The following is a 13918-nucleotide window of genomic DNA, read 5'->3' as shown; positions in this document are numbered from 1 at the left end:
ACAAGGGAAATGCTAAGGATGCAGAGAGGTCAGAGGGGCCCCTTCCTGAAGGGACAGTTGAGTCCAGACCTCTGAGTGTGAGGATCCCTAGTGTAGGTGCCCCTGAAGCAGTTAGTATGGACCTGAGGCCGGAAGAAGACACAGGCAGAGCCAAGCACCTCAGCAGGACCACAGGTGTAGGGGGGAGGTTTGGGACAGGATAGGGTGGTGTCCAAGAAAGAGTGTTCAAAGAGCCCAGGGGCAGGCCAGGGCCAGGCCAGCCAGGATGGGGGCCCACCAGTTATGAGGACTCAGGGACCAGGGCTGTTTTTGAGAAATGATGGGACTGTGAAAGGCTTGAGCAAAAGGAGAGTAAGGAGTTGGGCTTTTATGGGAAAGCCCCAGCCCAACGGAAGGCTAGTGAACAGGATGTGACCACCAGGAATGGTCCTGGTGACCGAAGTAAAAGGGGTGAGATCCGAACACAGTGGGAGGATTGTCAGGGAAGCCTGACAACTTTGAGAACCTACAGGTCTGAGAGCTGTGGCTTGTCATTTGAGCAGGTGCAGCCTTTTGTCCCAACTGGCAACTTGACAGCCTTGGCCTGCCTCATCCCAGGAGTACCAGCAGCTGGCATGTAGCCACCCTGGGGTTCCAGCTGGGCTTCATGTCAGTGGAATGGGGCATCAGTTATCGCCCCTGTCCAGGTCCTTGCTCTGAGGAAGCCCTGGGTTTCCCCTTTGACCAAACAGGTGGTAGGCCAGGCAGGGGTCACTGAGGGAGCAGGTGGCCCCAGCCCTACAGCTGAGGGCCAGAGTCCTTGGTAGGAAATAACCCAACCTGCCAGCGGCCCTCACCACTTTTTTATTGCCTCAGTAGCCGAAGTGCTCAGCACCGTGGCCACAGCCTCTCTAGGACCTGTTGGGGCCCTATCCTGCCACCTCCACCAGCCCAGTATGCCAGGTGGATGTGAGCAGTGACTGCTCAGGAAAGAAGCCTGTTTCTGACCCACATGGGAACCCCACACTCACACTTCTTCCCATTACTTATGTTGAACTGGCAAGAGCCAAGGCAGAGTATAGTCTCATTTCTTAGCTGAGAACCCCAAAGCCAAAGGGGCCCACCAGCTGCCAGAGTACACACATATGGGAGCTCTGAGGGGTGGACTGCCAGAACTTCTTGTCAAGGACCCTTGAAAGACGGGCTGGATGGTGGGGGTGGCCAGCACTAGGGAACTGGGGTCCTTTTAGGTTGCTTGCTACTGGGAAATGCAGGCCATGCCCCAGTGGTCCCCTCTTGGAGTACAGAGCCCATGTGTAGGAGAGCCAGCTTGATGGATCTGAACTCCCTTCCTGTTGATATTCTGACCCATTACCTAGACCCCAGTGGGGTGGGGATGCCCCTGATATTGCCTCAGATCCTCTCACTACATAACTGGCCCGTGACTTCCACCCCAGACCTGGAGCGACGCTGCTGATGACTGGCTGCTCTACTCTAGCTCCCATCTCCCTCAAGCCTAGTCTCAGGAAGCCATTTCCTGCCTCCCCATCTCTCCCAATGCTGGTGCATTTTGCTCCCTACTCCTAAGGGAAGCCAGGCATGGAGCCATGTGCCTGTAAGTCTGTAATCCCAACACTCAAGAGGCTGAGGCAGGAGGGTTGCCATGAATTCAAGGCCAGCCTGGGCCTTCCCCCCTCCTGGGGGTGGGAAACACAGGATGCTGTCTCAAGGTCCCCTCCAGGGCCATCCCACCGTGGGGTAGGCAGGTGGGACAGTTACAAATATCCTGGACCCACTTCTGACCAGCACCAGGTAGGAGGAAGCTGTGGCCCTCCAAATCACTTGCCTTGCCCCTCAGGAAGCATCTGTTTTGCTCTCCACACGTCCCAGTTGCCATGGCAGATGTGCGCACACCTAGAGGGTGTGCTGGACATCATTAGAGGCTCAGTGCAGTTAGCCTCTACTCCCAACTGAGGACAGACACAGCACTCACCTTCCCCCACATGTCTGCCCATGCCACTGGACTGCTGCAACACCATCAGTACCTTTGTGGGCTACCAGAACCTGAGAGCCAGGCTTGTCCTCCCGCCCTGCCCTCCCTGCAGACTGCTGCCCATAGCACCAGTCTGGGACTTATCCCAGACACCCACAACATGGCCACATGGAGCTGGGCAGGGCATCTATCTTTCTTCCTCCCTCCCTCTCTCTCTCTCTCTTTCTTTTTTTCTCTTTCTTTCTCTTTCTTTCTCTCTCTCTCTCCCTCCCTCCCTCCTTCCTCCCTCCCTCCCTCCCTCCCTCCCTTCCTCCCTCCCTTTCTTCCTTTCTTCCTTTTCTTTTCTCTCTCTCTTTTTCTCTCTTCCTTTTTTGTCCCTTTCTTCTTTTCCTTCTTTCCTTTTCTTTTTCTTTGTTTCTGTTTTTCTGTCTGTCTGTCTGTCTTTCTGTCTTTCTTTCTGACACACTATGTAGTTTAGGCTGGCCTTAAACTCACTATGTAGTCCAGGCTGGCCTCAGACTCACTGCAATCCTTCTGCCTCAGCCTCCCGAGTGCTGGATTATGGGCATGTGCCACCACATCCAGCTCCAGAGGGCATTTCCAACCGACAGACATGAGAAGAAACAGGTCATCAGTGGAAGTCAACTGCCTCCCAAGCACTGAGGTGCCTACCAGTGGGCATGTGACTCTCCTGCACTGGCAGGGATGGGGGTGAGGGTCCTGCTTCCCTGGTGTGGGTGGCTCAGGCACTTCACTGGGCCTGGTGCTGGGGAGGGGGTTGAAGGCCAGAGCTCCCTCAGCTCTGCTGTGAAGAGTGCCCTGCCTCACCTTCTTTGAAGCATGTTGCTGGGTGCCATGGTCTTCACACCTGTCCCAGGAGGTCTGGGCTTTCACAGGAGTGGGTCCTGTGAAAAAAAAGGTCCTGCAAATAACTTGTGCTAGAGGGAAATTTGCAAAGGAAGACTCTCAGGGACCTCTGAGGGCTCTGCTCACCTGAGAGCCCTAGGCCTGTGGCAGGGGCACTGTGTGTCCGAGCTTCAAGGGACCTGATTGGCCAAGTATGGGGCGAGGGGAGAGGCAGCATCAATCTCCATGACTAGGGTTGCAGCTGAGTGCAGTCCTGAACTCGAGACATTCCCACTAGTGGTCCTTGGGAATTCACCCTCCAAAATTGACTACCCATGCCTGCAGGCCCCAGGTTGGCCCCAGGACCCCTACACCTAGAATCATGGCTGGACATATTTCTTTCAGTGGCCCCCTGGAGTGAGGGAGACCAGCTGGAGGTCCTGAGTTCCTCCCAACACAGGCCATATGTCCCCCAGAGAGGGATGCTAGGTCCCCAGCTGTGTGCTAGCATCAGCCACATCCTGGCAGGATGCCTCTTGATATTGGCAGCACTGTGGGGCTCAGAGTGACACCCTGAAGGGCGTGTTGGCACCCTGGGTCCAGGTGAAGTATCCTGTTAGGCTGGTGTACATCAGGGGCCACATGGGCTCAGAGGCCCTGCCCCAGCCTTCCTTCTCTCCTCTGTGTTCACAGGCTTCAGGGGACACACCCACCACCCCCAAGCACCCCAAGGACAGCCGAGAGAACTTCTTTCCTGCAGCTGTGGCTCCCACGGCACCTGACCCTGTGCCAGCTGATACTCTGCAGAGGACCAGTGATACCCACACCAAGCCTCGCCCTGCACTGGCTGCCACCATGGCTATCATCAGCTGTCCTCCCTCAGCATCAGCCTCCACCCCAGACCCATCCAAGGACTCTGGAACCCCGAGGCCACCCAGGCCCGAGGCCACCCCCAGCATGGCCTCTCTGGGCCCAGGTGAGTCCCATCCCAGTCCACCTGGTGGCATGAAGCCCCCATATCCAGCTATGCCAGAGGTGTGCTCAGGCCCTCACTGCCAGTGGACAAGAAGTCCTGCTCCCTGCATGGAGAATATGGGTGGAAGGGGGGAAGTACTCTCCAGCATGGTGATCCTGCCTCAGAGGGTGGCAGCTGCTGGTCCATTTGTCAGACCCTGGCAACATTGGTAGCCTCATCCTGCATCTATCCATCTCCCCCAGCCCCAGCCCTTAACAGTGCTGGGGATTGAACCTAGGGTCTTATCCATGCTAGGCAAGCCTTCTATCACTGAGCGACACATACCCCAGTCCTTTTTTATTTTGAGACAGGGTCTCACTAAATTGCCTTCAACTTATGATCCTCCTACCTCAGCCTCTTAAAGCAGAGCTGGGCCTGGGAATATAGCTCAGTAGTAAAGAGCTTAAGTTTGATCCCCAGTACTGCAAAACTATGAATAAATAAATAGGGTTGGTAACATGGCTCAGTATTCCTGAGTTCAATCCTTAATATCACAAAAATGATGATGATGGTGATGATGAAAGATGCCTTGGTCAGGTAAAAAAAGGGAGGGGGGATCTAGGGAAGATAAGGCCTCCTTGGGAAGCCTAGCGTACTGCAGGACCACCAGCATCTGGCCTCAGTAATCCCTGGGCACCAGTTCTTCCCAGCCCCATCACAGTCCCATGAGCAAGACAGATGAAAGCCAGCCAGATTGAGGGGAGAGGCCAGGTCACTGGACTTGTAAAGAAAAATCAGATGGGGCACAGGTTGTATAAAGCCTGGCTGACTCCATTAGTGGGAGCCCTACTTCTTTCTAAAAGCCAGGACCCACTGGAAGGACAGCCTACTGACAGGGCTGGCCAGAGCCTTTCCTGGGAGCAGGAGGCATTGAAGTAGCAGCACACAACCTAGTGAGTAGGAGAGAGGTTAAGGCACCATCCCCTTCGCTGGTACAGGCATACCCCTAGTTCTGCAGCTGTAACTGTCCGTTTGGGCTCATCTGGAGGGTGTGCCCATTCCAAGGCATGGGGCTCTCCCCTGTTAATTCTCAGGATGTTGGTTCTGTGGCCAGGCTCTGAAGACCTGTATCAGATATTACACAGACGTTCCCTAAATAGCTCACCTCTCCAGTTGGTGGATCCCCAGCACGTACCAGCCTGGTTGGTGTGTTCCCTGTGCCCCCAGGGACTACCTAGGGGTGGATTAGCCTCTCTGGCCTATGGTTTCAAGCCTTTGCCTGCTTCTCCCCCATTTTAGGGACCTAGCCTCTGCCCTTGCCTGAGGGCCTGTGCTGGCCCACAGTCTGAGTGTCATTCCTAAAGGCTTGCCTATTCTCCTAGTCACAGTCCTGTGACTGAGGGTCACTTCTAGGCCTGTTTTTTTCAACCATGTGACTGTGCTTTGGCTGTGTCATTTCTTGACCCATCTGAGCAATGGTGCACTCTAGCAGGAGTACCTGGCAGGAGGGCAGACTCGAGAATCCCTGGTCAGCCACAGGCTACACTGCCCAGGTGCTGGTTTTCATCTGGTGCTGTCCCCAGTTTTCCTTGGAGAATCCTGAAAGTGTGAGAACACTCTAACCTAGGCAGTCACAATTGCACTGGCCATGGCCATTTGTTCCCAGAGGAGCCTCTGAAGGCCACAGGACAAAAGCTGTTGAAGAACGATAGATGGTGGTTCCACTGTGATGTGACCTGGCCTCTTCCTCTCTCTGCCTCAGTTTCCTGCATAGAATGTATAAAGGGGGAATAGTAGGATTAGAGCAGCACTTAGCAGTAAGTCAGCATGGTGCTGGTGTGGATTTGGTAGTAGAGATTTCAAAGTGCAGTGGTGATGGGAGCCCATACCCTGAGTAAGTTAGTTGGTATCAGTGGTTTACTCACTCCCACAAGGACTCAGCTCCCATCCCTCCACCTTGGGACAGGGTGTATTGCCCTCTACCTGCCCTTTGTTCCCATTGTCTTGCAGTGTCTGAGGACCAAGAATCCAAGAGTGACTTAGTAGGGTGGTCCTTACTCAGGGTCACAGGCAGTTGCACTCAAGCTGCTAGCTTGTCATCTGAGCTTTCTCAGGGATGTGTGGCAGCCTCAGGCCCTCAATGGATATTGGCTGGAGGCTTCCATTCCTCCCTGTGGGCCTCTGCATGGATGGCCAAGTGTCCTCATATCATGGTGAGCCAGAGATCCAATAGAGCACGAAGGAAGCTGCAGCATCCACTCCCCTCTCTTCTTTGATTTTTTGAAACAAGGTGTTTCTCTGTACCTCAGGCTGAGCTCAGATTTGCTATGTAGTTCAGGCTGGCCTTGAACTTGCAGTCCTCCTGCCTCAGCCCCCTGAGTGCTGCAATTACAGGTGCCTGCACCACCACAACCAGCTAGAATGCAGCATTTCTTATAACCTAATCTCAAAAGGGCTGACTGACTATTTGGCCACTTGCCAACCATGTGTGAATCCAGAAGGCGATCCAGCAGCTGGGGCCAACAAGGTACCTGAAGGCTGGCTACCTTCAGTCCCTCTGCTTGCCTGCCCTACCTCAGACAGGCCCAGACCCACAGTTTACATCCCGTTTTCTTCTGTTGAATATGAAGAAGAGTATCTGTTTCCAATTGTACACTCTTCAGTCTGGAGAGTTAATCTTTTTCAGTTTTCTTCCCCCAAACTAGATTAAATGACCTTTACCAAGATAGAACTTTTTTCTTCTTTGGTCCCAGGAATTGAACTTGGGTCCTTGCACTTGTGGGGCAGGCAGTGGAACCACTGAGCTAAATCCCCGGCCTAAGATACAACTTTTAAATGAGACTGGGTGAGGATAGCCCTCAACTGAGAATGTGTGCCCTCACTGGCCTGGCAGAGGGCCTTTGCCTCAGGCCCTGGCACCTGACCTAGCACACTCCCTGACTGGCCCACCCTCCACTTCCACACCTGCCTGCCTTAGAGCTGCTGTGGGGCCAGTAGGCAAATAGCATTGGCTAGCCCTGCTGGGGTGGGTTACTAGGTGGTGTCAGGGCCAGGCTAGGACAGGCATGTTGCCCCAAGCCACATCTTGCAGCCTCCAGAGCAGGAAAAGCCATCAGCAGGAAGGAGCTGGCCTTCAGTAAGGTCCATGTTCCCCTGGCAGTGTGGCAGTGTGCCCGGGGTCTGCTGTTCCCAGTGGTGGTAGGGCCTGATCACAAAAGCATCCAGTGACTAGAGTGTAACTACAGGATATGGCAGCCTGAAGCCAAAGCTGTGGCAGTGGTATACAAGGTTGAGAGTCAGGGCTGAGTGAGGACTGAGCCACTTGAAAGAGCAGACTTGAGGACAGATTCCTCCACAATGACGTCCCAAGGTACACACAAGAGAGTCAAAAAGGCAGCCACCCAGGAGAGCCTAACAGGTGCCATCCCTAAGGCAGGCTTCCCCTTAACCCTCACGGAGAAGGTGGCTGGCAGCATCTGGTCTTAGCTTGTCATGCCCATGTGGCCTCCACAAGCATTCCCAGACTCTAATGAAGAGCTCACCCTCCTGCCCAGGCCATGGCCCCACACAGCAGATACACCCCTCTGGGCGCTCAGTGCCCCACCCTGGCTCAGGGCACTTCCTCCCCAAGGGAGGCCCAGGCACTTCCTGTGCGGTTTCCTCCCAGCGGTATCTATCTCCTTATTCACTGAGTATCCACCCACCCCATGCCAGGACCTGGCTGTGTGTAAAGCTAACTCTCCAGCTGCTGGGACAGTGCTGGGGCTAAATGAGAGAGGGTCCATTTCCCTGAGGCTATAAGGCCTTCTAGGGTAGATAGAACAGAGCAGGACCGAAGGGTGAAGAGAAGACTCACAAGCAGAGTTGAAGGGGCCAGAGAGCCAGTCCTAAGAGACCAGGGAGGATCTAAGCCAGTCCAGGGCCTCCCCAGATACAAAGCTTGGGGATATCCACCCCAGACCTGGTGCCACTCCATGGGTCTCCCCTGGGAGCAGGAAAGTTGTCCTGGTGGCATGAAATACCTGCCCACCTGCTTCCCAGCCCTCTTCTGCAGGCTGGAGCCCTCCTAGGTACCAGTGGAGTCCTGGGCAGCCACAACACTGATGCTGAGTAATGGCCTGGCTGGCAGCCGCAGATGTAGCCATCACCTCTTGGGCCCATCTAATTCTTTTTGTTTTTTTTTTTGGTACCGGGGATCGAACTCGGGTCCTTGCGCTTGCGCAGCAGTCGGTGAAACCACTGAGCTAAATCCCTGGCCCTCTAGTTCTTGGCACAACTGAGGCCAATACCCACCCCCTGCCTCTTGCCAGGGTAGGAGTGGTCTGGCCTGGCAGGAGTGCATGATGACAACATATGCTCCATCTACTGTTCTGGTTGCTTCTCCTGTGAGCCAGAGGAGAGAGGAAACATCCTCACACACCCTGCAAGCCCACCTTCACAGCCATATGGTGGTGTTTTACCCCAGCCCAGGGGCCCTGCAGTCTTGGGTGTGGCCTTTCCTTTGTCAGCTGTCCAGCTGTCCAGAAGGAGACTGTTAGGTAAATGGTGACGACTCAGTAATGAACACAGCTAGTCTGAATTTGGGGGTTCCAGGCAAGACCTCCTGGAGTGACTCCAAATGATGAGTTCAAGCCATTTATTGAGCTGGGTCTTTTATGGATAGGGTAGGAAGTTAGTGGGATGGGCTTAGTTGGGGTGATGCAGGGATGAGATTGGGGGAGCAAGAATGGCTGAATACGTGGCCATAGCAATGGTGCTCTGACCTAGCAGGTGGGGATGTGACCCAGCAGAGGCTGGGGATGAAGAGGATGGGCTGTAGGGTTAGGGTTAGGGTAGGAGGTTGTGATGTTCTTGGAGCTTAGGAACTCGGCACCTGCAGCAAGGGGTGGGGGAGATCCAGACCTATCAGAGACTCCTCCACACCCAGTGTCTACCTGGAGGCTGAGGAGTTTCCTGAAAGTATCAGCCTGACCCCTCTATGCATTTGTCCCAGAAGAGTACCTACTAGTCCCCAACCCACTCCTATGGAAACAGAGAACTGTCTTAGCCTAGGCTTCCCACATCAGCCATATTCCCTTCCCAGATGTCCCAAGGCACAGCTGGGAACATAGGGCCTGGCACAGATGCCTAAGTGCCATGAATGGGCCTTGCCCATGGGGTGGATGAGTACATCACCTGTGCTGGCCTGTGTCCCCACAGAGGGAGAAGGGCTAGGAGGAGTGGCAGAGGGTACCAGCTTCCCACCCCAGGAGCCACTGCGCAGTCAGCAGGTGAAGACAGCCTCTGCTGGCCCCCCTGCAGAGCCACACTGCTGGCCAGCGGAGTCTGCCTCCCAGACAGGCGCCGAGGCCACCTGCAGCCAAGGTAAGGCCAGTCTGGAGTGGCCCAGTACTGGCTCCCATGAGGCTGCTTCACAGCTGGCAGCCAAGGGGGGCTTCCCTGCCGAGGCTCTGGGCCTGGGAGGGCTGGCCCAGGGGAGGCCTAGTGGAGATGAGGTGGGAGGAAAGGCAGAGTGGGCAGAGGAGCAAAGGAAGAGCCCAGGCTGGAGTGTGGTGTGGTCCACTGTCAGCGTCTCCACAGCCTCTCCTCTACCTCTGGCTTCACTCGTAGAGGAGTTCTGCTGAGGCAGACATCTCACGTGGGCCTCGTGGCTGTCAGCTCACTGCAGAGCCCAGATGGGGTAGGAGAGGGGCAGGCATGGAACAAGGACCCTGGGCTCCATCACTGAGACATCCTCATGGGCAGCCAAGACAGAGTTTCGCCCCAGCCTCTGTCTAGCCTGTTCCCACCGCATGCCACACACCCAGCTCCCTCAGGGACTCCTGCTGGCTAGGCTTCCTACAGACCACTCAGGACAGCAGGACCTGGCGCCAGCCAGTGGGGACCGGGCTTGGGCTCTTAAGTAAGCCCCACTCCTTTTAAAGCCATGGCTGCAGAGGAATGTGGAGCCCTGCCAGGGCAGCTGGGTCACTCGGCTTGCACAGCTCCCTGGAGGCTGCTGGACCCCAGAGTTGCAGCCTGCCACTGCCCCAGCTGCCTCCACGCTCTGGGCAAACATAGCCCCTCATTCACCCTGGAGTGTGAGAGGAAAGTGGGCACTCTGAGGCCAGCTCAGTGACCATACCTGGCTGAGTGTCTGGCTGTGGGACTCAGTGTCCAATCTGTGGTATATAGGATGTGTGTCCTGGAGTGATTTGATGGATACAAGTCATGTAAGCACAATGCCTGAGGGGCCCTGAGAAGGCTCAGGGAGGCTCCCTTGTGTCTCAGGTCTTGGACTCCCAGAGTACACAGTACATCTGGGTGGAGGTCACAGCCCCAGCACCCCATACCCCAGAGCCAGAGTTGAGTCCCTTTGGGCCTGAGCTGAGCACTTGCTCAGGATGGAGGCCTGGGGGCCAGCATGGGCCTGCATACCATTCTGAATGTGTTGGCCATCAGGCCTCAGACCAGCAGACCAAGAGAAGCATCTGTGGCAGCAGGGAGGAGGTACTCTAGATCCCTCTGTCTTCCAGAGGGAAAACAGTCATGAGCCGGGGAGAGACGGGCAGTCCCTGGAAGCTTCAAGTGAAGCTCAGCCCCTGAGGTCTCTCCCCACAGCTGCCAGCTCCAAGGTCCCCAGCAGTGGGAGCACCCAGCCACCAGAGGGCCATCCGGGTAAGGTTGAGCCCAGCCGGGCCAAGTCCCGCCTCCTGCCCAACATGCCAAAGCTGGTAATCCCCTCAGCCACCACCAAGTTCCCCCCTGAGATCACCGTTACACCGCCCACCCCGACCCTGCTCTCCCCCAAAGGCAGCATCTCGGAGGAGACCAAGCAGAAGCTGAAGGTGAACATGGGTACCATGTAAGGGGAACCAATTACAGGGAACCTGGGGGAGGGGAATCTGGGTTACCTGGGGACCTGGGGCAGGGGCTTGGGTTACTGAGGCAATAGGGGGTGGTTCAAGTTAAAGTCAAGAAGCCTGGGGCAGGGCTGCACACTCCTGACCTGGGTCTTGCCCTGTCTTTAGTCGGCCATCCTGTCTGCCCAGTCGGCTGCCAATGTGAGAAAGGAGAGCCTGTGCCAGCCAGCCCTGGAGATCCTAGAGACATCCAGTCAGGAGTCCTCACTAGAGAGTGAGTCGGATGAGGACGATGACTACATGGACATCTGAGGAGGGCCAGCAGCGTCCACAGCCACACCCTGGAGGACCAGCCAGGCCTAGAATGCCCCTTCAGCCTGGACCCTGGGCAAGGCCAGAGGCTCACATGGGGCACATTTCCCCATGAAGCCTCTTGGCATCCTCCCTCCCACGTGGGCTGTCCACACCCACCAGGTGGGACTCAGAGGAGAAAGAGGAGGTGGCCCATCTCAACACATGAGAATGGATTGGTTTCGATCTTCACAGCAAGCCTGGCATCCTTTTCTATGAAATGTTGACTTTGTAAATGTGCCCACACCCAGCCCAGCCAGCCACATCCACAGCTGGACACCAGAATGAGCTGGGCTCTGCCTGGGTCCCAGTGGTGGGATCTTCTAGGGCCAGTCTTTCTCCACATCCTTTTTTGGTTTCTTTTCTAATAAAGATGAAACAATGGTCTTTGCCTCTTTGCTCACTCCAGGCTGGGAGGGGCCTGGGGCCTGCCTCAAGGGTTTGTTGTACCCAGAGTTCTTGGACCTCACATCCCCGAGGGCACCCCAGAGATCAGCAGGCTGGGGTGCAAGGGGCATGGGATATGTGGAGAGCAGGGCATACCCCTTTGGCAAGGCTGGAGCTGGGCCGAAAAGGGCATCAGGGCCATCCCTAGAACTCACTGGAGTGCAGGGGGCTGGGATGCTTTAGGGAGGCAGGGCTCAGGCTATGCTGAGCAGCTGCCAGTGGGACAATGGGGAGGGGCACCAGGAAGGGGAGGGAAGCCAGGAGTGGTGGCACATGCCTAGAGTTCCAGCCATTCTGGATACTGAGGCAGAAAGATACAAGTTCAAGGCTCAATTTTCACTTAGTGAGATCTTGTCTCAAAAAATAAAGGGATTGGGGATTTATCTCAGTGATACAGCACTCACCTGACAACATGAAGTTTGGTCCCTAGCACCAAACCAAAAATAATGCTAAGACCACAGTCTCTCAGCTGTAAGAAATAAAAATGGAGAAAAAAGCAAAAGCTAGGATCTCTAGACAGCAAAAAATGGGATTTTAAAAAATAAAGAGGGCTGGGGATGTAGCTCAGTAGGGACACTTGCCCAGCAAGTATAAATCTTAGATTCTGTCCCTAGTCCTAGGGGGAAAAAATGGAAGGAGGGGGACTTAATTCCCACATTTCCCATCAGACGCCCCACAACAGTAATAGCCCCAGGAGTTGTGGCACTCAGCAGCTTGTTGGTTTTTTTCTTTTTACAATATTCGAAATGAAACTCAGGACCTTCACACTGAGCCATTTCCCCCGTCTCCCACCCCTCCTTTGTTTGAAATCAGGTCTCACAAGTCACTAAGTTGACCAAGCTGACTCCAACTTGTGATCCTCCTGCCTCAGCTTCTCAGAGTGCTGGGATTATAGGCATGTACCACTAACTTGTCCGAGCAATTTAATGAGGGGCACGTGCCTGTAGTCAGAGCACTCAAGCACATGAGGCTGAGGCAGGAGGATCGTGAGTTCAAGCACAGCCTGGACTAGAGTGAGACCCTGTCTCAAAAATAAATTAAAAATTTAAAAAACACAGCATTAAGCCTGTGATGATGGCCCTCAGCCTTGTGCCTCTGATGTGCTGGACACTCATTTAACATCCAGGAGAAAAGTGACTGGGTGCCACCCTTTGTTCCCAGCCCAGGCCATTTGGAACCAGAGTCATGGTGGCCTGGGATGTCCTGGCTGGACAGCCATCTGAAGCACCAAGAAGTCAGCAGGTGGTTAGTCAGTGCCCACACTCCTCCCTCGGTGGTAGGGGGCGCTCTCAACCCTGGACCTGGATGAGTCTCAGGATCAGCCCAGGCTGAGGGCCAGGTTCTATGGCTCGGTGCCCTGTGGCTAAGGGGGTTTCTCCCCTCTGACAGGTGAGGGCCTTGCGGAGTCCACCAGATGCTTCTGTGGGGTGAAGATAGAGCATGGAGGTGGGCCTACCCTAGGAGTAGCTCTGCATGGGAGACCTGTTCCAATTCCCCCACCACAGGCTTCCTTTGATATGTTCATTAGGAGCCACCCTGTGGGGCTGGACTCAGGAGCCCCACAGGTGGCCACCAACACCAACTGGCGCCAGGTAGGCACAATTAGGCAAGAGAAGTGGCAAGGCCCTGAGAACAATGGGCTGGCTGGGCTCCAGATCTGAAGCAGGTCACAGCCCAGATGGTCTCAGCTCATGCCCCTTGGGGCCAACTCCAGCCCCCGGGAAGTTATTGAATATGCCCTCTTAGGTAGGACACCTTGAGAAGCTGCAACTGGGAAGGGACACCTGCCTGTCCTGATGTCCAACCCACCCGGCTCTGGAGGTTCTCAAGCCACCAGGGGGCTGACTTGGCCCCTGCCTCTCTCCCTCTGGGCTTCAATTTCCAGTTCTGTGCAAGGACTGGGGAGAACTCTGAAGAGAATATGCAGATTATGTGGGTGAGTGCCGTGGGCGGTTGTGGCTAGGCCAGCCTGGAGTTTCTGGGCTCCCCACGGAGCCTGTGAATGGGCCTAGGCACCTCCCTACACTCAACACCTTCCACTAGGCCAGTCCTGGCCTCAATGCAGGGCTCCTAGGAGGAACTGGCAACAGCCCTCCCAGTGGAAAGCTGAAGACTGAGGATGTAAGATCTGCCCCAAGAGCACAAGGCCTGGAATCCTGCCACCCTTCTCACCCACCCAGCAGCATCCCATCCCCTGCAAGAGCCCCGCCCTGCAACCCCAGACTGGGCCACAACGCAGGACCGTGCTGCAGCCTGTGGACATCCCTGGCTCATCACTTGTCAAAGGTCCTGCAGCTGAAGGCTCCAGCCTCCTGCCCTCGAACAGGGTCCTGGGGCAGAGGTTCAGCCCCCTCCCTTTTATCCCCTGCTGTTGGGCCAAGAATGTGCTAACAGGGCAGGTCAGTCCCTGCTGGGCCACGAAGGCACCTGTGGACTTTGAGAGGGTTCAGAGCGAGCGGGGAGGAGCAGGGAGGGGCGGTGCCGCAGAGCTCCAGGCAGGCAGGC

The 13918-nt window shown here is 55.6% G+C and overlaps 1 protein-coding gene across 9 annotated transcripts in view; it reads left to right on the top strand.

The window, feature by feature from the left end:
• Positions 1-11350, top strand: part of Cabin1 (calcineurin binding protein 1) — a 146777-nt gene extending 135427 nt beyond the window's left edge. For 6 of the 9 annotated variants that reach the window (XM_004843563.3, XM_021257278.2, XM_013071697.3 and 3 more), the window contains 4 exons: positions 3512-3794; positions 8973-9137; positions 10374-10600; positions 10784-11350. In XM_004843563.3, the coding sequence (XP_004843620.2) occupies positions 3512-3794; positions 8973-9137; positions 10374-10600; positions 10784-10927 (819 nt within the window). In that variant the 3' untranslated portion in view covers positions 10928-11350. Of the gene's footprint in view, positions 1-2515; positions 2637-3511; positions 3795-8972; positions 9138-10373; positions 10601-10783 lie in introns of those variants that run through there. The other 3 variants (XM_004843564.3, XM_004843565.3, XM_021257279.2) reach the window with 3 other exon arrangements.
• Positions 11351-13918: the final 2568 nt, after the last annotated feature.

Source organism: Heterocephalus glaber, unplaced genomic scaffold (assembly GCF_053883595.1).
Source record: "Heterocephalus glaber isolate CG9 unplaced genomic scaffold, H.glaber_assembly_v1.0 deba00001687, whole genome shotgun sequence".
NCBI classification, from domain to species: Eukaryota; Metazoa; Chordata; class Mammalia; order Rodentia; family Bathyergidae; genus Heterocephalus; species Heterocephalus glaber.
This window is presented reverse-complemented; position numbering and strand designations above follow the sequence as displayed.